This window comes from Lepus europaeus, chromosome 4 (genome assembly GCF_033115175.1).
Source record: "Lepus europaeus isolate LE1 chromosome 4, mLepTim1.pri, whole genome shotgun sequence".
NCBI lineage: Eukaryota > Metazoa > Chordata > Mammalia > Lagomorpha > Leporidae > Lepus > Lepus europaeus.
In genome coordinates this window covers 154,804,047-154,826,246 of record NC_084830.1, presented here as the reverse complement: position 1 = coordinate 154,826,246, position 22,200 = coordinate 154,804,047, and the positions used below count along the sequence as shown (strand labels likewise).

At 50.3% G+C, this 22,200-nt stretch overlaps 1 protein-coding gene across 1 annotated transcript in view; it reads left to right on the top strand.

Moving 5' to 3' along the window:
* Positions 1-352: 352 nt before the first annotated feature.
* The window catches only part of PRDM6 (PR/SET domain 6), a 97,390-nt gene continuing 75,542 nt past the window's right edge, over positions 353-22,200 (top strand). Inside the window, exons 1-2 of the mRNA XM_062189805.1 lie at positions 353-935; positions 9,003-9,310. Of these exons, the coding sequence (XP_062045789.1) occupies positions 353-935; positions 9,003-9,310 (891 nt within the window). The remainder of the gene's footprint in view (positions 936-9,002; positions 9,311-22,200) is intronic.

Here is a 22,200-nt window from a genome sequence, read left to right as displayed (position 1 = left end):
GCGGGGGGCTAGACGGTCCCGCCTCCTGGCGCCTGAGGCCAGCGCAGCCGGAGTGGCGCTGCGCCACTCCTGCTCGGGTCGACTCCGGGCGCCGGCTGAGGGCGGGGGCTGCGTCCTGCAGCCGAGCTCTGCCGGCCGGCAAGCGCCCTCTCGCCGGTCCCGGCCCCGCGGACTGGGAGGCCGAGGCGGGCGCACGCAGCTCCCCCTGCGCGGCGCCGAGTAAACTTTGCGCCCCAGCGCAGTCGCGAAGGGGGAGCCGCCGAACCGGGGCCGCAGCCGGCGGAGCCCAGGGTCCCGGGTCTGGCTCACGCGCGCCCTCCGTGCTCTCTGCCCCCAGCTCGCGGCGTCGGATATGCTGAAGCCCGGAGACCCCGGTGGCTCGGCCTTCCTCAAAGTGGACCCAGCCTACCTGCAGCACTGGCAGCAACTCTTCCCCCACGGCGCCGGCGGCCCGTTCAAGGGCGGCGGCCCCGCGGGCCCCCTGGGCGCGCCGCAGCCGCTGCAGCCGCCGCCGCCCCCGGAGCGCGCCGAGCCCCCGCCGGACAGCCTGCGCCCGCGGCCCGCCTCGCTCTCCTCCGCCTCGTCCACCCCGGCCTCCTCCTCCACCTCGGCCTCCTCGGCTTCCTCCTGCGCCGCGGCCGCCGCCGCTGCCGCCGCCGCCGCGGCGCTGGCGGGTCTCTCCGCCCTGCCGGTGGCGCAGCTGCCGGTGTTCGCGCCCCTGGCCGCCGCGGCCGTCGCCGCCGAGCCGCTGCCCCCCAAGGACCTGTGCCTCGGCGCGGCCTCGGGCCCGGGGCCCGCCAAGTGCGGCGGCGGCGGCGACGGCCGGGGCGCGCCGCGCTTCCGCTGCAGCGCGGAGGAGCTGGACTACTACCTGTACGGGCAGCAGCGCATGGAGATCATCCCGCTTAACCAGCACGCCAGCGACCCCAACAACCGTACGTAGCCGCAGCCCGCGCGCTCTCCCGGGGCGCTGGCGCCGGCGAGCGCGGGCGCCTGTCGGGGAGGCGGGTCGGGGCGCGGGAGAGCGGCAGGGGCGTGGAGTGGGGCTGGCCCCGCGCCGTGGCCCGCGCCTGCCGGACAGGTCGCTGTGGCCAAAGTTGTCTGGCGTTTGGAGGAGGAGGACGGTGGCTGTAATGGCCCGGGGGACGCTTGGGACTGCATCGCTGGCCATCCCCACACCCTTGGCCTCACAGCTCCAAGTGTTGGAGATCGGAGTTGCCCGTGGGCCGTGCCACGCAGACCACCGCCCTCCCGCCGAACTGTGGTGCCCCGGGCCCTGCGGATCCGAGCCTCGAGCGACCCGGAGACCCTGGGCCTGGCCGGGCCTGGCCGGGCCTGGCCTCTCTGGGCCGAGGGCGCGAAGCTGCGTTCCCGGGGAGTGTGGAGACCCGGGTGTGCGTCCCCTTTTCTCTCGGGGTCTTCGGGGGTGGCCAGGAGTGGCCGGCTGGCCGGGCTTCGCAGGACCCCAAGTTCTGGGTGACCCGGGCTCTGGCTGTGCCTGCGGGCAGGCGTTATTCGTAGGTTCCCCGTTGCTTTTTCAATGGAGGAAGACGCTCTTTAGCGGGAAGACGCGTTCCGACTTCGGGACCGGGTCGTCGCCTGGGGACCCCGCGGTCTCCCCGCAGCCTTGAGCCCGCACACGTTTGCAGTCCGTGTTGGTTCCTGTATGGACTTTGTTTTCAACCTGAGTGACAGTAATTTAGTGAAAGAATCTTACTCTCTTCTTCCCCCAAGTAAATGGCAAACGCCGGGCTGTGGGCTGTAGTAACTTCGGCTGTTGCGTTCACATTTTCAAAGGCTTCGCACAAATCCAGTTGCGCTTGGAAGTTTTGAAGCAGTTCTGAAAACGAGGATCACGAACGTGTATTGCTCTGTACGCTTTTTTTTTTTTTCCTGGCCCCTTCAGAAGTGAGACTGGGGTCGCTCTTTACGTTTTGGGGTCAGCGTGAAATACCCTCCCAGCAGCGGGAACTGCATGTTCAGAGGGGGAGTGGGGTGGAAGGCAGTGCAGAGTATGCAAGATGAGCATTCGTGTAGCCGTTTCCTCCAATTCCTTCCTCTGGCTTCTGTACGGGAGAGGTGATCGCACATATTTATTTTTTATTCTATTTTGAATAGGTCGAATTCTCGAGAATGTCTGCCACTCCGTGAACTTCCTAATTTGTTGTAGTAACTGCAGTGGCCGCTGTTGAAAGGGTCCCCAGCGTTAAATCCTAGATGAGGCTAGTGATTGACGGGGATCAGTGATCATTGCGATGGACATAACTCCCAACAAAAAGAGCAGCTGCAGTCACCTTTTCCCTCGCTGGAGTCCAGGAGTAAAGTGTGGGTTTAAGAGGGGACTTTCGACTCCGGGTCCCTGTGCAATGAAGACAACTCTTGTATCTCCATGTTCTAGACAATGTTTAATGTCTGTGTTGCCTTCACGGATTTCAGAACATTGTTTCTGCCGCTGCTTTTCTTGAACGTTTTCAAAGCAGTTCTTTTAAATAGGGGACATAAAAAGGGAGAGATGTGCCTGGGAAAAGGCATTCCTTGCTGTTGGGTGAAATTTTGTCATTTCGTGTGCAAAGTGGTTCATTGAGCTTACGGTTTCTCTTCTGAATTAAATCTGTGCTGCGCTGGAGAAGATGCCGGCAGCCCGCACCACCGCCCCGCCATGGCCATGGGCGCTGCCCCTACACTGTTTATAGTGCAGCCTGGAATTTTCATCAAAGGAGGCTTAGACTAATCAGAGACAGAACTAGGATAGATTCCTCATTAATATATAGCTTGAACCAGCTTGTTGCCTCGGCAACTTTTTCCTCCGGTTGGGGGGGAAATAAATTATGATTTTATTTAAATGATTCCTGCTGTGTTAATCTTCTGGTATCTCCTTTTGAGTCAAGTGGACAGCTTCAGTGTGTGAATTGCAGGAGAAGATCGAAGGCACTGGACATTAGATTGTCTTATTAGTGACACCCCACGATCCTCACTAATTAAAGGGCAATTGAGCAAGACAATAGGGAGCTAAGATAGCTCCGTGTGGTGCTGGGAGACCAGGGCTTCTGTCTTCCTGGAACCTCCCTGGGCAGGCAAGCTTAGGCTCTCACTGGAAACCAAGGGCTTCTGAAAACTCAGAAATGCGAAGGCTGGGAATCCCTTTTCTCTCGTGAGGGGAAGTGGAAGTGTTAGACTTTTGAAAGACTGCAAACTAGAAGTTTCTGCTCATTCCCGGATTTGTATCTGTTGAGGGTGTGATGAGAGGTAGGCTGGAGACAAAAGGGAAACCCTTATTAATGATCACCTATAGATTTCTCTACTTTCCTTTTTTTTTTTTTTTTTTTGGAGGGGCACATTTCTTTCCAAAATAATTCTGTAAAGGGATCGCTCAGGGTTCCTTCATTTTGTCACTTGGAGCACTGAGCGATTTTTCTTTTTCTTTACAAAGCAGAGAAAGGGGGCCTCCTTCGTTCTCCTCTGCGCTTTAAAAGAATCACTTTCTGTCTGGGACCAGCATTAAGCTGGTTATGTAAGACAGGGGCTCAGCAACACAAGATTCACCTGGGAACTCGGTTGGCTTCTGGTGAAGGGACCCCCAGGCCTTGCACGCAGAAGGAGTTAAAAGCCTCGGAAAGTGTGCGAGCAAAGTCTCCCCCGGGGCATTGGGGTCTAACTGCGGATCGGTTTGTTGGGACCAAAGGGCCCTCTAGCTCGGAGACCTCCCTTCTTTCTTCTCGCACAAGTAGCAGTCGGGTAAATTAAATGTGTGTGTGTGTGGAGGGGGAGGCCCTCTAGGTCCCGTGGTGTGTGTCTGTACCCTCGGTTGCTGCTGGGTTGCCTGGAACCATCGATCTCATCCAGCTCCGTGGTGGTGGCCTGTCCAGCCGGGCGTTGGTGGCGGGGACCCCAGAGCGCCTGGCCCATTGGATGTCCACACCATTTTGTGTAGATGTTCTTCCCTGGCTCCTAGGTGGGAAGTGACAGCAAATCCCTGCCGGCTGTCCCAACCAGGAGCTGGGCCACCCTGATGCGGGCCGGGGTCTCTATTGGAGCCGTCGCTCGGGGAACAGCGCGGGGAACAGCGCCAGTGTGCACAGGGCCGCAGGAGCAGGGCCAGAGGCGCCCTAGCGGCTGGCTCAGCGTCGGGGAGAGGGGTTGGGGAGAGAGACACACGAAGTCTGGGCGCGGCACTGGATTGCCGGGTTGTGGGGAGCGCGCTGCGGAGTCGGAGAAAGAGATAAAGGAGATTTCCTGATCATCTTTCCCTGGTCCTGTCCAAATCATTTGGAGAACGCAGGTTGGTGGGGGGGCTTGGAGCCCCGCTGGGTACGGACGGCCTCTTCTCCACAGTCCCCCTCGCACTCGGCGTCCCTGCTGTCCCACCCCTTTTTCTCTGGTTTTGTGCGCGGCAGGCCCAGCCCCGTCCCGCAACACGCACGATTTAGCTACTTTGCATCATGCGTTATCTGGCGCCCTGGAACCCAACACAGAGCCGCGTCTTAGATTGAGGTTAGGCGAGGTGGCGACTGTTTATTTAAGGTGATAAAATGGTCCATCAGCAGTAATCTCCGTCGATATGTGCCAACGGCAGATGAAAGATGGGGGACACGCCACAATTAATTGCCCTCTGGTTTTGTAGGAGAGAGTGGGGCCGGCCGGGCCCGCTTCGATCTCCTCCCGCCGCTCCTATTCATCATAGGCGCGGTGGACGTGGCGGCCGCGCGGGGCAGGGGCCGACCGGGTTTATCTGCGCGCAGTCGGCCCTCGCCTGCGCACGCCGGCGCGCCGGTGGAATCTATTAAGACCGTCATCGCGAGGCCAATAAAACCCTGGCTCCTTCTTCCCCTCCCCTTGCTGCCTCGCCCTCGGGGTCTCGGGGCCAAGCAGGGGCAGCCGGGCCCAGCGGAGAAAGCCCTGCGCGCCCGCGATGCGCCAGCCGGCCGCTCGTCGAGGGAGCGAGCCCCGAGAAGGGGACCGGAGTTCGCGCCCACGGCGCGCGCTAAAGCCTCATCGCTCCCCACCCTGGCCTCTGGCAGAGCTTCTAAACCCTCTCGCAGGGCCTCCAAGACCCCTGTCGAGTGGACGAAGAGGGTTTGTGGACGGCGGCCACTTGGCGTTGGCAGAGAGCTCTCTGGGAGCAGCCGTAGGTGCCTGGGCGCCCCCGTTCGCGCGGTGGTCCAGTCCCCCTTCCCTAGGGCGCCGGGAGGCGAAGGTTGCAGACCGCCCAGCTCCTCCGGTCTCTGCCCCTGGGCCCAGCCCCTCCTCCGGCTCCGGGCGCGCGGCGTGGCCAGTAGGCGGCACACCCCGGGCCGAGCCGCCGGGCGGCGATCGATGGGCGCTGGCCTCACAGGGCTCGGCCTGCGGAACTGTGGCGACGGTCGGGGAAGATTTACAGCCAGAGAGGCCGCCGCTCTGGGGCTGGGGGCCTGGGCAGGAAGGAGCAGACTATCAGCCCCTGCCGGGTTCCCTGGACCGTGGTGAGCACAGGGTGGGGCGCGCGCCCTCCGCGGACCCGCTGCGCCCCAGCCCACTCGCACCTGCAGGCCTCTCCGGATCTGCAGAGGCCCTGCGCGCTTTGTATTTCTCCTTCCTAGAGCCGAGGGGGATGAAATCCCAGAAGAGAAAGCAGTGGCTTTGGCCCGTTCGCCTCAGAGGAGGGCCATTAAAAACTAGGAATAGTTCACGCGCTTGTAAAGACATCAGAGAAGGCTCGCGGAAGGGCGTGGCATGGAAAGGGGGATGTCCCCTTCTCTTCCGTCGGCCTGGCCTTCTGCAGGCAGGAGGTTCATGCTCTGTGACCCAGGCAGTCAGCTCCCTGGCCTAGGGGCCATCGACTGCAGCCCTGACAGCTGCCTTGGAGATAGAAGAACCATCATTTCACGTGGTCCTTGTTGCAAAAATGGTATTTCGAAGTATCTTGCTTAAATCACATGAAAATAACTGGCACATACAGATATTTCCTTATGAATGACAATTATGGAGTTGCACAAAAACTGTCCTTGGTTTCAAGAGAAAATAGCAAAATTTCCTTGCCTATAAATGGATGTTGGCCTGGAATGCCTGGTGAGGGTATGCAAATGAGGTTGTTACAGAGATGCATATTTATAAGTAGTTGGGGTATCCAGCCTCCATCATCCTCATCCCTTTTTACATTGGTGTTTACAGCTCTCTGGCTAAGAAATACTTTGTTAGAATCTTCCTTTGCTTGACCGTGTTTGTTACGGACCCCACCAAAGAGGTGACTTGTTTTAAACATACTCAAGTTCCACTTGGTCCCTGAGGTGCAAGTTAGAAAGCATATGTGGATGGGATTTTGTATATTAAAAAATGGGATGTTGTACAGTAGACCATAAGGTAAGGTATGACGGCGGCTGGTCAACTTCCCTGGCCGGATGTTTCGGCAGAGCCTTAAGTGTGTCACCCACGGAGAAAACTCAGAGGATCCATTGACCTTGTGTCTGCTGTGGACCCGACATACTATGGACTGGGGGGAGAGGGCCCAGGTTTTTTTACTCTGCAAAATGCTCCTATTAAGTTTTCCCAGCACTTGTGGAGACAAATGAAACAAGTTGGAGAGAGCAGTAGAGGACTTTTTGGCGAAGACTTAGCCTGTTTTATGATCACCTGTTATGAATGCTTCAAGTGTGCTTTGTGTGTGTGTGTGTGGGGGGGTGCTGGGGTTACAGTGGCTGGAGCTGCTGCCTTTGCCCTCTGGTTACTGGTGGAGCTGGAGTGAGGTGTCAGGAACAGGTGCAGTGTCTGCTCAGGCCTTCACGGAAGTGAATACTAGACACTCTTCTCTTGCTACTCTGCTCTCACCCTTTGCTTTCTTGAGCCCACCAAAAATTGGTTAAAGCAACTCCCTGGGATGATCTATTTTTTTATTTTCAGGGAGCATCTTGCCTTTGCTAATTGTCCTTTGTTTTTAGTTACTTGTGCTAGGGGCTGAATGGCCATCTCTCGTCAGACACTAAAATTCAAAACTACGGCTATTACCTATTTACTTCCCTGTTTAGTCTCTGAACTTTAAATCCTCCCACACCCCCCAGAGTATGGGAAATAGAGAGAAATCACTGTGGCTCAGTCTAGCTCTGGCAGTTTTTGTGGCCTCAAAACAGTGGCTTTGGTAGAATGTTTCAGTGCTACTGATTGAGTCCTGAGTTTGGACACAGACCTCTCCCAGCTTCCATCCGTGTGAATGCGGGAGAGTCAGGCCCAGCCTGACTACAAATCCTTCCTCAGCCACCTGCAGCTTCCGGTCTTCGGTGAAGTTACAGTGCTGGGGAAGTCACAGCCATCTCATCAGAACAGGTGCCTGGCACCTGGCAGGTACTTGTCTGTCCATCTTTACAGTCACAAGCTTGAGAGAATGTGGGAAGTGCGCCTCAGAGGGGCAGGCACGTGGATAAACAAGGGAGTGCCCCTGCCTAGGCCCTAGGGAGGAGGGCAGAACCTTGCACTGTTCTCACATTGATTTGTGTTGCTAAGAGAGGGGGCAGAAGGTGGCCTGTGGGCCAGGGAGTCGCAGATACTACCCCGCCTGCAGAAAGGGGGTGTTGCTTTTCCTGGAGGGGCCTGGGGTCACCCCCCAGGAGCTGCCATCAGCAGGTGCCTTCCTCCTCCTGCTTTCTTGGGAGGGGAAGGTGCAGCTGTGGGAAGACTGGATGCTCACAGAATCAACCTCTCTTGCCATAATGCAAATGGGGGAGAGACTTCGCCCACCACCCTGGGGTTGATATTTGGTGTTCCTTTGTGGAAAGCTCCCTGCTAACTCGGTTTGTTGGAAGCATTTTTGGGTGCTTCAGCCCTTTCAGCAAGAGGGAGCACCCCCAGGGTGATGCATCAGGCTTACTAGCCACTAAGGCTTGGCACAAGCCCTAAGGGCCACCCCGCAGCTCAGTGCTGGAGCATCTGCTGCTGCCCCACTCTCTCCGTCAACACCAGCCGGGGCTGCGAGGCTTTGCCGGAGGCTGGGTTGCGCGAGCAGGCGCCGAAGCCACCTCCTCTGGGTAGGCCCGCAGCGCCGGGGCGCAGACACCGCGGCTCCACCAGGTCCATTAATAACCCGGAGCGCCTGCGATCCGACAGCGCGGTCTTCCCAGGCCCTGCTTCCCGCGGCCGCCTGCCCTCTTCCCACCCAGTTCAGGTCGAAGGACGCTGGGCGCCCACAGCCGCCCTGCCCAGGGGACAGGGGTGCCCTTGCGCGCCGGCTGCCTGGGAGCATGGTGGTGGAGAGAGCTTCGGCCACAGCCCTAGTCTGGTTACAGCAGGGGACTGTCGCGTCAGCATTCCGTCGGCGCAGGGGTTGGGGGTCCTCTCCATTGATCCCTTACACTGATCGGTTTCTGGGGAGAGCTTGCACGCGCACACAGGCACCCCGAGCCCGCTGGGATCGCCCCCCACCCTGATTCTGCGCAGGTCCGGGATGAGCGCTTCCAGGGCGCTCAGGGAACGCCTGGGGTCGGGAGCTGGGCGTCTGCGGGGGTGCGGGAGGTCGGGGAAGCCGCGATGTCACTGAGCCAGACAGGTGGGCCACCTGCCCAGGTGGTTGCTAAACGTCGCCCCCGTCCTTGCAAAGAGAGGAAAACCAAACGCGTAGATGTATCTGTCCCGGGCACCAGATTGGGCAAGCGACGGACTTTATTCGCGGTAACACGGCAGGTGCGCCTTGCGGTTTCTGGTGGAGTGCGAGGAGGGGCGGGGAGCGAGAATTAGCCCAGGGACAGGTGTGGGCAGGCCGCGCCACGCCTCTACCGCATCCAGCTCCCAACGCTGTCCTGGAGCCTGAGGTTCTGCCTTGGAACCGCGCAGGTTTGGGTCCCTCGAATTCCAAGGGAGCTGTGTGGGTTGGCTGGTCCTTCTCCTAGGGGCCCTCTGCGCCCCCACGGCGGCGGCGCGTCCCCCGCAGGTGGCTGTCGGGGCGGGCGGGGATGCAGCCTCTCGGGAGCTCCCCCGAGGACGGGCAGCCCCAGAGGCCGGGTTAACCTCTCCCTTCCCTCTCGCCCGCGTGTCTCCCGCAGGTTGTGACATGTGCGCCGACAACCGCAACGGCGAGTGCCCCATGCACGGGCCGCTGCACTCGCTGCGCCGGCTCGTGGGCACCAGCAGCGCCGCGGCCGCCGCGCCCCCGCCGGAGCTGCCCGAGTGGCTGCGTGACCTGCCGCGCGAGGTGTGCCTGTGCACTAGCACCGTGCCCGGCCTGGCCTACGGCATCTGCGCGGCGCAGAGGATCCAGCAGGGCACCTGGATCGGGCCCTTCCAGGGCGTGCTCCTGCCCCCGGAGAAGGTGCAGGCGGGCGCCGTGAGGAACACGCAGCATCTCTGGGAGGTGAGTGCCCGCGGCCCCGCGCCCCTGCCCTCGCGCAAGCCTGCCTTGGCCCCGGAGGGCAGTGCGGAGTGGATCCCCACCCAGTCCGGTGATTACCTGATTCAGAGGCACCTGCCGTGAGGATGCTGGCCGAGCCTGGCCCGGCACAGAGCAACCCAGCCGGGAAACAGGGTCTACAGGGTTCTGCCTCTGCTCCAGCTGGGATGGATTTGCCCTCTTGTCTTTCTGAACCTTGAGAAAAAGAGAGAACAGCTGAGGAGATGGAACTGGGGAGGTTAATGCTGAGGTGAGAGCTTCAGTCCCAACTAACCCCCCACCCCACCCCACCCCAGAGATGGAAGGAAGCAGCCGGAGCAGACAGAGTCAGGTTCATTCTCTCAGATGTAAACAGTGTTGTGAATGCTGACTTCCTGTGAAGAGTGCTGATCGCTCACAACCTTCCAAGTGCCCAGAGTAAGCAAATGATGTCATGGGTCAGAAGTCACAAATGCAGTGTCTTCTCTGTCAAAGGACAACTCTAGCCACTCTGGTGTGACTCAGTTGGTGAGAATACGTCCATGGCCCGTGTTGACCCCATGCTGTTGTTTAAGAACAACCTGTTAGAAAAATGCCAGCCAGAGCTTCCTGATTGATGACTGGAGTCCACGCCCCCCCTAGACAGGTGCCTATCATTAGGTAATCTGCCGCACACACTTCAGCCATCTGCACAGTTGAGGGTTATTTGGGAAATACAAAGTGCTAGAAGTCAAACCCTTAAGCACAATGTAGATCATGAACTGGGGATGGCCTGAAGAGCTGCTGAAGTGCCAAGGGCCAAGTCGCCTTGCCCCTCGGGGCTCCTCGAGGGGTTGTTCTTGTGAGGGTTTGTCCCTTGCACTCTGCTCAGTGGCCTGTGGAGACAATGGTGAGTCCTGCAAGCTGCCTCGTGTTCACGAACATAAAAACTCCTGGGACTCCACAACCCACTCCCATTTTTGCTCTGCAGCCACCCTGGCCGACACTGTAGTAGGCACTGGAGAGGCGCTGTTGAGAAACACAGACCTGCCTTGACTGCTGGGGTTGGGGTGGTACTCATGCAGCCTCTGCAGAGCCTCCTTTAAGCTGGGCAGGAGCTCAGCAGGAAAGGACAGGGCAGCTCCTGGGCCACCCACTGCAGCATCCTGCTAATTGCCTGGATTCCACATCGCTCCTTTAACTATTTTTGGGCAACCGTTGCATATATAAGTTTAGTCTTTGATGATGGGATTCCTGAGTGTATGTTGGGGGGAGGTGGGGAGATTGACATCCTTATTACCAAATGGTCCTTAAAAAAAAAAAAAAAGAAAAGAAACAGAAATTGATTTAATTCTAAGGGAAAGATGGCTTGGTGCAAAGAAACATGGAGGTAGATTAGAAGTTTGAGTTTTTGCATAGGAAAACTAATCAAAGCATCTGGTTTTGAAACATTTCCTAGTTCGTGTTTGTTTCTGAGTAATTAGTTGTAACCCCCATGCGGTTTACAGTTTATAAAACATTGCCAGGCGTGGGTCGTGTTCCAGTGCTGTTATTCAGAACTCTAAAAGCACCGTGTAGGGTCTGCAGATGCTTTTGTGGGGACATCCTAACAGTTGTTGAGTGGCACGGATTTGCTCGATCTGAAAACGGAAAACCCGGACACCATTATGTTGCCCTCTGATGCCTACCTATTTTTAGAATGCCTGGGGACAAAGCCATAAACATGTTTGTTTTGCTGGAAGGTTTTAAATGACTGGGGTGTTGGCAAGAGGCCACTACACATATAGAATACGTAGACTGAAAACTAGGACCCTTTGTCTTGTGGTTTGACTTGCACTTGATGAAGTTCTGATTCTGTTGTTGTAAGGAGACGGGGCACTAAGATCGTCCTTTTTCTTTTTCTGAATATTCACTAGAGACCAAGTGAGCTTCGTCTCTTGTTGGGGAATGTGAATTGAATGTGTTGGAAGGGTACATAGAGATGATTCTGCATTGTAAAAAAGACTTGCTGGATGTATGTCTGGATGGTCTACAGGCCCCTACTCCTAGATGTAGGATATAAGCAATCTATTTTTATCATCTGTAACAACAGCTAGGATAATATGTACTTGAGGGATTGAAGGGATATTAATACTTCAGCCATGCAAAATGTATCTGTCTCCTGGGAGATCATATAAAATGTAACAAACTGAGACCAGTTAAGTTAGTGCCAATGTCCATTTGTTAAGGTAAAATGCTGACTTTTAAAAATAGGTTTCATGTCTTTACTAGTCTAATTATTTGTAAGATACAAAGTATGTGTTTATTTTTAATTTTAAGCCTCGTGATTTCTATGAAACGCGGCTATTTGAATTACGTTATTATTTGTAACGGGCGATTCTAAATGCTGAATCAATCCTAACATTTTAGTGTTCCCTTTCAAACTTAAATTCTGTTGTGAAACTGTTAAAAATCACAATCTTATTTATATTAGAGGGTCTCAGTAATTGCAAGACACTACAGGTCTAAAGGAAATGTTGGCAATAATTGCTTAATGACTCATGTAATAATTATTTATTTTAGAAACATATTCTTTATCTCCCAGAATATTAGCTTGACAAGAAGCAGATCTTTAAAAAATTAAAAGCAGTTGAATCATGACTCTCTCGTTTTAAAAGTCAGCGAAAATCATTTCTCTTCCTCACATTTTTTCAAGTCATTTGCTGATGAAGAAATGCCTTTATATGTCGAGTTCAATACCCAGGTCCTGATGGATCTTACTGGGGTTACTTATCTTTATTTCAGTACAATAAATGGATTGCTAATCTTTTGCCGTCACTGTTTCCAAGTAGATGATGGATGTTTGTTTCAGTTTACAGCCCTTTGTTTTTAGTGTTATTATACACATGCAGTTATTATACACAGGCAGGCTTATTACAGAAACAATCAGACTCACCTCACCGACTCCTTTTCTTTAATCGTTAAAGCCTCTCCTTTGTAGAAAAATGGCTTTTTAATATTCAATATATGTCAGCCCCAGAGAGCTTGTCTGTTTGGATTATAAACATGTTTCCATTTTTAGTTAATATTTTCTGTGTGTATAATCCTAGTTCTTCAAAATGCAGCCATTGAAAGAAAGTTAAATATCAGTCCATTCCATTCAATATGTGTTAACACTTTTGGGTGTTTTGAGAAAATTCCAAGGGTTTTTCTTTTCCCTTTTATTAACACTAGAACAAGGTAATTTTTTTTTTTTTGATAGTTCAAGGAGATTAGCAAGCTAAAAGCCAAACTCTTAGTCATCTTGGGGGACAATCAATTTTTGTGTTTTTTAAAAATAATAAATCCAGATACTTTAAAACAAAAACATTACAGGACACATTAACAATCACTTGCCTTGGTTACACACATTTTTTCCAACAAGACTTGGACGCATGTTACGTTTCCAGCTGCTTGGACGTATTGGGAGAAAAAGTTCTTTGTGACTGTTTTGCAAAGGAAACAGAATCTTTCTCAGCAATTAGATCTTATTGATGAGAGTGAGACAATTTTGTCCTAACGTGTTTTCTAATAAAGAAGTGAAAAGACACATTCGATCCCAACATTTATGAAAACATTATCTCAATTATTAATGTGCCCTTTTTCCCCTGAGATAAATTAATCTAGTTGCACATGGTTTCCCCTTTCTGCTTAACATCAGAATTTAATACATGGAGACCTGAGGAATGCACACAGTGTGTACTTAAAGTCCCTTGGAATAAAATACAGAAGTTTAAAATAGAGTTGCAGTTTAAGATAGACTAAAATTACTCAGGCCTTTCAACTCAAAGTCTGATTTGACAGGAAATTTTAGCAGTAATGACAATATGAATTGCACTTATTTTCACCCTAGAGAAATTATTCTGCTAATTGAGATAATGTAATGGCTTGTTAGGATTACAGTCAAGGTTCTAGAAGGGGCTTTCATTGTATGGAACCTGTCTTCTCTCTGCCTGAGTAAATTTGAATGTCTCGTTTTCATGTGCTTGATGTGGAAATCTTCATTACTTTTCTTCAGAAAAAATCAAGGGGGCCGACATAACGTGGGCTTTTTTGTGGTTTGATTTTGTGCCATAATATTTTAGATTTAATAGGAGTTTTGCTTTTAAGCAAGTACTCTATTTTTCATCTCATTTCCATTTAGCTTAGGTCAAAAGATATTAATGAAAACTAATATTAAAAATATATTACACATGGCTAAATGTTTATATTTCAAAACCATCATCAGTAATGGGTACTAGAAAGGAATGAATTGATTTAATATTTTACATATTATGTATATTTTTGTATATGAGCCAATTCCATACAGTACCATACCCAATTTGTATGTATTTAGATGTTGGCAAAAAAAGTTTAAGTAACCACTTTAGATTACATTAATTAAGATCATTGAAAAGTGGTTCCAGTGATAGTACTGTAACTATATACTCTCTATTTTTGCTTTATGGGCTTTGGCTTATTTTGGCCTGATTCACCAAAACACCAGGAGATAGAATTATGTGGCTGTCACAGTTATATTTAAGCAAAATTTGTGTTTCTCAGCAATTGATCATTTAATATACTAGTCTGTCAGCTGGCTTGTGAATATGTCAGTTTTGTGAAAATCAGATAATGTCTCCTTAACAAGAAACCTTAGTAATGTTACTATTATGTTTTAAATTATGCAAAGTAACAGCTGGTGTATCTCTCCGGCTTTGCCTCATTTGATTTGAAGATGTCTTTTATAGTGGGGCCATTTGATCGAGTGTGAGCATTTTGTAGTTTTACATAAACTGTAAAACCATCTGCTGCCTCTTGGAATGGCTTCCAGCATTGTGTTAAACAATCAAAACTTGGTGCTTTGCGCTGGCTTTGAAGGGGTCCAATTCAAGTCTTGGGCCTTTTGGTCTGTGTTCTGCCCTGCAGTGTCACCCTTAGTTTTCCAAGTCCCAGAATGACTCTGCTTTTTTTATAAAAAATGTGGAACGGCTATTGGGAGATTCTCACTGGAGTGAGGTTGGATCCAAATGTGCTTGTGACACTCCAGGGCTTCAGTCCCAGATACTTTATAAATATTGATGTGTTCTGTATCGGCGGGACTATTTTTTTCCTATTTCAGTGTATCTATTGTTCACATATTGCTTCTTTTATTGATGACATTTTCTCCATGAGAAGAAAATAATTCACGGTTATGTCTCGCGCCATAGCTATGTATTTCCTCATGTAACTTTTTTTCTGTGTCCATGCTGACTTGAAAGTGAGATCAGATTGTCTGGGGCTACTGAGTATGGATCCCTGCAGGACAGCATACGGGCTGATGGAGCTGGGTTATGGTGACACTGGTCCCTGGAAGCCTGCAGGGGGCCCTTCTTACTTCACTGAGTAAATTAAGACAGTTTTAATTAATTGAGAAAAATGGCTCTCTTACCCAGGAATCACTTAGACTTGTAGTATAATATTATGGCTTAAGCCATGTTTGGATTGAATAGAAAAAATCGACATGTTGCTTATGCTGGTTATTTTCCTTAACTGCATGGACTTTGCTGGCGATCCCTTCCTGCAGTATCACATTCCTCTCTTCTCCGAGGGCGCAAGTGATGTAGTGGAAGTGTGGAGAAAACCTCTTGCAAAGAACGCAGCGTACGCAAAAGCTCTGAGCCTACCCCCCGCCACCACCACCTCTCTCTCTCTCTTTTTGGTATCACATGTACTCCAGGATTTCATGAGTTCAGACATTCTTTGTGTATTTACATAAGAAACACAGACTCCAGTACAAGTCCTTAGCATGAAAGCCGGAGAAGCCAGAGCAGCATCTACTTTTCCTTGTAAGCATTTGCCACCTCGCTCAGATAAGTTACAGAATTCCATTATCCAAATTGTTACACATGTGTGACAGAGGTTGACCTTTCCTCATGTCAGTCCTCTCCGTGCAGGCCCCAGGCTCCAGCCTAATGGCTCAAACCCTGATTTACTCACTGTAATAAGGGCAGGAGGTCGAGCAATTGTCAGGCTGCCTGTTCGTCCTCTCCTTGGAGCCTGCTTGAAGGCTGTTAACACAAAGCTTTTCAAAGTGAATTTACAACCAGCACCACTGACAGAGGCCAATCAGTGCACCATAAATGTCAGGTTAGTGAGATTGAGCAGTAAGTAAAGCACTGACAGCACACTATTGGCTGGAATCAATTGGCCAAGGCTTAACCGCACAGAGCCGGCTACGTCGGGCAGGCTCAGGGCAGGGGCTGCACGGGCAGCGCCGGCTTCCAGGTGGCGGCTGCAGGGTTACCTGGCAGTGGAAGCGAAAGGTGGGGACGTCTCACATTCGCCTCACTCCACCCCGCATCATCCCGTGTTGGTGCGATTCGCCATCTGGGCGTGGAGAGTGGCTGAGCCTGCAGCCGCCGCGGCTGGGCGGCACCAGCCCGGCCTGGTTCGAAAGTTCTCCAGTACCGGTTGTCAGAAGGCTGGATGTGTGCGGTGTGGAGCAGTGTGGTGTTCAGATTGCACAGGCACAGCAGGGATGGCCACAGAGGCGCAGACACAAACAGGTCCAGCCCAAGTCGCTAATGAGTGATTATGGGTTGAGGGTCTGAATATCCATGAGATGTGGTTCCGCCAGCGGACGGAATGTTTTTATCATTTTGTGTAATGACAGCCTGGACAACAATTCATTTAGCTCTGAAGGCATCAGCATTAAAACGGAGGAATCCATTAAAATGCTGTATGCAAGGATTTATAAATTAGGCAATTTCCTTGATTATTGCAATCATTTACAAAATTGATTGTTCCGGTGTGGTATAGACAGATTTCTGCAATGATCATTGACGACAAGCACATTCCCTGATATCAAGTCACTGCCCCCCCCCCCCCCCCCGCCCCCACTGCCCACCACCCTCCCCCAAGGTCAGGCAAGACTTTCAAAGGAGCTCACAATTATGAGTATATGGTGTTGCTGTTCAGGGGGGAGCCACTAGTCTGGGCTGGTGAGAGCAGATTGCTCTAAAGGTTAGAACATTATTTGACAGTGTTAGTGCTGATCCGGGGGAAGCGTGCTGGTCACCCTGATCCGTTTCTGATCCGTAGCACGGATTTTTGATATGATGCCAATTTAAAAGGAAGCTACTCTTGCAAATTGCAGCTGTAAATATTTGTTGGATTGAAGATCTGGAAGTCAATAACGTGTTTTATTTGTTGGGCCTGGGTGTTCTAATTATCCAATAGATATATCGTGGAGTCACTGAATTTTAGGTCAATTAATTCTGGAAGGCCAGATAAAGCCATTGTTAGAAATGTGAATGGCTCACAGCGCCGTGGATTTTCCTGTTCAAGCACACACACAACAAGTTCACTTGGTGCTTGATCCCTGACCACAAACCACAAAGTTGCCTTTATTCCTGAAACATCAGCTGTGGGCATGCCAAATGTGTCTCAGGACTCTGTCCAGTGGGAGCCAGCCCCGCGGTTTATGCTTCGTACAAAGTAACTGACTCTGGGACATTCGTTTTTAATCATCATTTTGTTTTTAATCATCATTTTCCCATTTTGAAACTTTAACACAAACTGTAAAATAATAGCACTTTTGAAAATGGTTTAACAGTGTTGGGAAGACAAAAAAAATGTTTCTCTCGAGTTATGTCCGGATTGTGCATGCAAAATAATTTGATCGAGGTAGTTCTTTGTTTAAAAGAGGAACTGCTGCATTTGAGGAAGTTGAGCACTGTGGTGACACCTTGCAGTTAATTGGGCTATTGTTGCTTAGTAAGTTCATTTTCATTTGCTGTAAAGTTCTCTGCTTAAAAATTCAGTAAAAAGGCAATATTTTTCTTTCAGTGTTTTGGTTTTATCTCCTTATTTTTATTTAAAGTTTTTTTTTTTCTCCCCAAAGCATTTCTGGTTTCTTTTAAGAGTTTAAAACTGTGTGACCAGCTCTGTCTCCGGTGAACTGTGAATGAAGCGCTCGGCCTTATAAATGTTTTTCCCTGTACCCCATACGTTGAGTGAATAAACCAAAATCTTTGGCATGCATTATGAAATGACAGTGTGGGATTCAGCCCATGTTATTAAAATGAACAGTGTTTTAGCTCTCTGTGATCATTTTAAATCAAAGCTGCCACAGGTAATGAAGTGTCTTCTATAGAAACATTCAGTGTAATCTAAGTCAGTAGAAACTTCCTAAGTGCTTTTTAATTGGAATCAAATTAAATGTAATCAAGCCATGTTTTCAGGGTCTTCCGAAGCAGCAAGAGCTGGGTGTTGTTTGCACACTTGGGAATATTAGTGCTTATCACAAAAGTAATAGTACTGGGTTCTCAGGTACCCATGCATTCTTCACAAAGGTTGACAGCCCCTGAATAAATTCTAGCTTAGAAGAACTTTGGAACCTGTTGTGTTTGCCCCAAATTATATTTTAGAACTCCTTCGTGATGTTAAACCACACATAAATGGTTCTTGGGGGAGAAAGTTCTGAAAAATATTGACATATTTGGGAAAGCACATAACTCCAATTTATCACAATTAGTAGCAATTTAAAATTTGAACCAGATAATTCACCAAATAGAAAATCTCATTATTAAGTTTCAAACCAGTAGAAATGAATTTTCATATAAAAACTAATTCGTATGAATCACAAAAAATCCAAACTATTTAACCATTTAAACCAGTGATGACCATTGTTGCCAGTTTTCACAGAGGCTTTTAGAGAGCTGACTGTGTTATGTATTACACATTCATTTCATTAAATCAGTTTTGATGAAAGATATTTGCAGTATCTCATTGATACTGCCGAACTTTTTGAAGCAGCAACCTTACTGGCTGTGTCTTCATAGGGTCTCCTGCAAAAGCTTACATGTGGTTCACCCAGGAATAGGTTTTGATTTTGTATCTAGTTTCCTCCTCCCTTCCTTGCACTTTTCCTGGTGGGAAGTTTAATTAACAGCCTGCAGGCCCTGCTGATGTTCTAAAAACACTTCTACTGATATTTTCATATGCACCATAGCACATGTCTTTAATAAAGCCAGGTCTCAGAGAACGAAGGGGACAGTTTCTCTTTTTATACATGAAGATGTTAACAAAAAGGGGCCACGTGTCTTGGACATGCTTTTTTTTTTAAACAGGAAGTCATCCATTTATTGAGCTATGTATGAGACTTTTGGGAAACCACTTAATTTTTTTGTACCTCTGTTTTTCCATGTGTGATGGGTAGGAATATGAGACAGTTATGCATAGTAGAGAGAAAACATTATGACTTTTGTTAAACAACTGCGGTTCCCCCCACTCCTTTTCAGTTGGATATTAATAGTGAATTTTAGGTCTCTTGTAGGCTCTGCCCATAATGATAAAGAATGTCATTATTCATATTTATCTGCTGAAACACACAAATTATCTACAGTAGACCACGATACACAGCCTGGACTTAGTACAAAGTCAGATTTAAGTAATATTTTAATGCAAATTTGTTCACAAGTTCCCACACGCAAGAAAGGATTGTATATTAAAGGGATACTGTGTACTATGGACATCAGAATCCATCAGTTTTACTGGAGAACAGCAAGCATGACTGCAAGTTGTTGGGTGCATACAGTACGTTTTCTCAGTGTCCATAAGTTCATTGAGCGAAATGCTGACTCAGAATCCTCACAGTATGACTCCCAATATGAACGTGTAAAGGAACGTCTCATCCAGAAAAATCACCAAAAAAGCCCTAAAGCACAAAGGCCTCACATCAGGAGCCATCCACTAGTCACTTTGAATTCTGAATAGACAGACATCTCCACACCAGAACATTGTGACTTGTCACTAAATATTAAATGACAGCAGATCAACATGGTGGCACATCTACCCCGTCCATAAAAATCTGTGTGCGGCTGTGTATGTACCGATGAGTAAAAACACACAATGCAACCAGCCATCAGACAGATTCTGAACATGTGACAATGTCAGTTCTGTGAAAACCAAGGGTTCCAGTTAGACGTTTTAGGTGAAAAAATAAACATGAGTGCTAAAACATGTCATAGAGAATGAAATTTTTCAAAGATTTATTTATTTATTTATTTGAAAGGCAGAGATAGAGAGATGGAGAGAAATAAAGAGATCTTCCATTCGCTGGTTTACTCCCCAAATGGCCGCAAAGGCTGAGGCTGGGTCAGGCCAAAGCCAGCAGCTTCTTCCAGGTCTTCTACATGGGTGCAGGGGCCCAAGTATGTGGGCCATCCTCTGGTGTTTTCCCAGGCAGGTTAGCAGGGAGCTGGATCGGAAGTGGAGCAAACAGGACTTGAACTGGCGCTGATAAGGGATGCTGGTGCTACAGGCAGAAGCTTAACCTTCTACGCCACAGTGCCAGCTCTGAGAATGAAACTCTAGATTACATTTGTATATTCCACAATATATGTTGGTTTCACAGGAATCATTTGTACTGCACCTAGAGTCTTCCCTGTGGTGGCAGTGAAGGGAGCATAGTATGTCGTGACCCGTCCAGCAGAGCCCTGGTCCATCAGCTGCAGGGTCAGCGTGGTATCTGTGCTCTGTGCCCTGCGCATCAGCTCCAAGTCTGGGCTAGCCATTAATAGCAAAGCTATTCAGCAAAAGGGTAGCAGGAATAATACTTTGCAGTAAGTGTGCCATTTCAGCTTTGCAAGAAGAAAAAGTGCTGGAGATTGGCGACACAACCATGCGAATATGCTTAGCACTCCGAAAGGTACACTGAAAAATGTTAAAACAGTAGACTTCTGCCACACTTTTTACCCATTTACGTGTTAAGTAAATTCTTTTTTTTCTGTAGACTTATCTGTAGGCCAGTGGTTCCCCAGCTCCAGCATAGGTAAGAAGCAACAGGAGCAAGGACTCAAGTGTGGAGCAGTCTGGGGACCGGCCCTTAAGTGATCCTGCCTCCGTGATCCTGGATTGGGGACCAGGAATTTGCTTTCCAAGCCAGTGCCCTGGGAGTCCTGGAACTGCCTTGGTCTCTCTCCCCCATGCCCTGGGGGTGGTCAGCGGCTCCTCCTCCTGCCTCCTCTGCCGACTTCGATCCTCTCGAGCTCACCTGGCCTCTCCCGTGCTTTGGTTCCACACCTGGTCTAGCCCTGCTCCTGTGTCAACTTTGCTTTCAACCCTGCTGCACCTGGACCGCCTCATTTTGGACATTTTTAGTCCCTTCCCTTACTGTTGCTGTCCCCGAGGCACAGACAGATCAAGAGAGAAATCCTTGTGTTGAAGAGCTGCTAACAGCACAGCGACCTCCCATGGATTTCATCTTCTCTGTGTTTTGGAACCGCACCTGGCTAAGTGTAGGCAAACAGGTGAAATGGCAAAGCTTTACATGGTATCACCTGCGGGGTACAGGAAGCCCTTAAGTAATAGTGGTGGTTCATGGGGGTCTTTGGTAGCATTCACAGGGTCCGAGCTATGGGACCCCTCAGACAGCACTGGAAGTCCCTAAGCTCTTGGCTATGCTGTGTCCAGTGGCGCTGTCCCCTGCCTTCTGTTGCCAGCCCCTTCCGTGTGGCCATATGCTCTCGATGTGAGGTTGGCGATTTGCAGTCTGTAAGTCCCCCATAGGCCAGCTCCCTCCGTGATTGGCTGGTCTGTGTCTTCCTCCCCAGCTCTCCATGGCGCCTGTCATCGGAGGGGTCTGGACACGTGGCCTATTCTCACCTTAGCTCCTTCCTCTCCAGTTCCTCACCTGCTCTTACTGTTTCCACTGCCCTTGTGGTCACAGGCGGCTCTCAGACTCCTTTTCCCACACAGCTCTCTCTTACCTCTGAGGCCTCAGTTGTTTGACACCACCACCAGGATGTCCTCACCTCATTTCAGATTGAGTCCTCCCACTGCTGCCACCCCATGCTCCCCACATAGGTGTCTCCTTATCTTTTTTTCTTTCTTTCTCTTTCTTTCTTTCTTTCTTTCTTTCTTTCTTTCTTTCTTTCTTTCTTTCTTTCTTTCTTTCTTTCTTTCTTTCTTTCTTTCTTTTGACAGGCAGAGTGGACAGTGAGAGAGAGACAGAGAGAAAGGTCTTCCTTTTGCCGTTGGTTCACTCTCCAATGGCCGCTGCGGCCGGCGCACTGTGGCCGGCGCACCGTGCTGATCCGAAGGCAGGAGCCAGGTGCTTCTCCTGGTCTCCCATGCAGGTACAGGGCCCATGTATTTGGGCCATCCTCCACTGCACTCCCGGCCATAGCAGAGAGCTGGCCTGGAAGAGGGGCAACCGGGACAGAATCCAGTGCCCTGACCAGGACTAGAACCCGGTGTGAGCCTAGTGAGCTGCGGCGCCGACCCTCCTTATCTTTAGTCTACAGTTTTCTCAGATTCCTTCTTGGCCTTTTGGAGTTGGTATAATGGCTTTTTTTTTTTTTTTTAAAGATTGTATTTATTTATTTGAGAGGCAGAGGGAAAGATCTGCCATCTGCTGGTTCACTCCCCAAATGGCTGCAATGGCTGGAGTTGAGCTGATCCAAAGCCAGGAGCCAGGAGCTTCTTCCAGGTCTCCCACACAGGTACAGGGACCCAAGCACTTGAGGCATCTTCCACTGCTTTCCCAGGCCATAGCAGAGAGCTGGATCAGAAGTGGAGAAGCCAGGACTAGAACCGGCGCCCATACGGGATGCTAGTGCTGTAGGTGGAGGCCGAGCCCACTATGCCACAGCACCAGCCCCTATAATGGATTTTTTAGTATCTGTATTTCCAGCAACGAGGCGTATCTAGCACACAGAAGGCAAACTTAGGTCCAGTGGCAATCAGACTGTGTGCCAGGCCTTGTGCGTTACAGGGGTCACCTGAACCGAGCCTCAGACTAACCAGTGTGTTCAGAGCTTCTAGGTTCCTGGCTCAGTAGAAGGCACAGAGCAGTGGAGTGACTTGCAAGGAGGACCAGTGGGACTGCACAGAGGTGCTGTGGACCACAGAGTCCT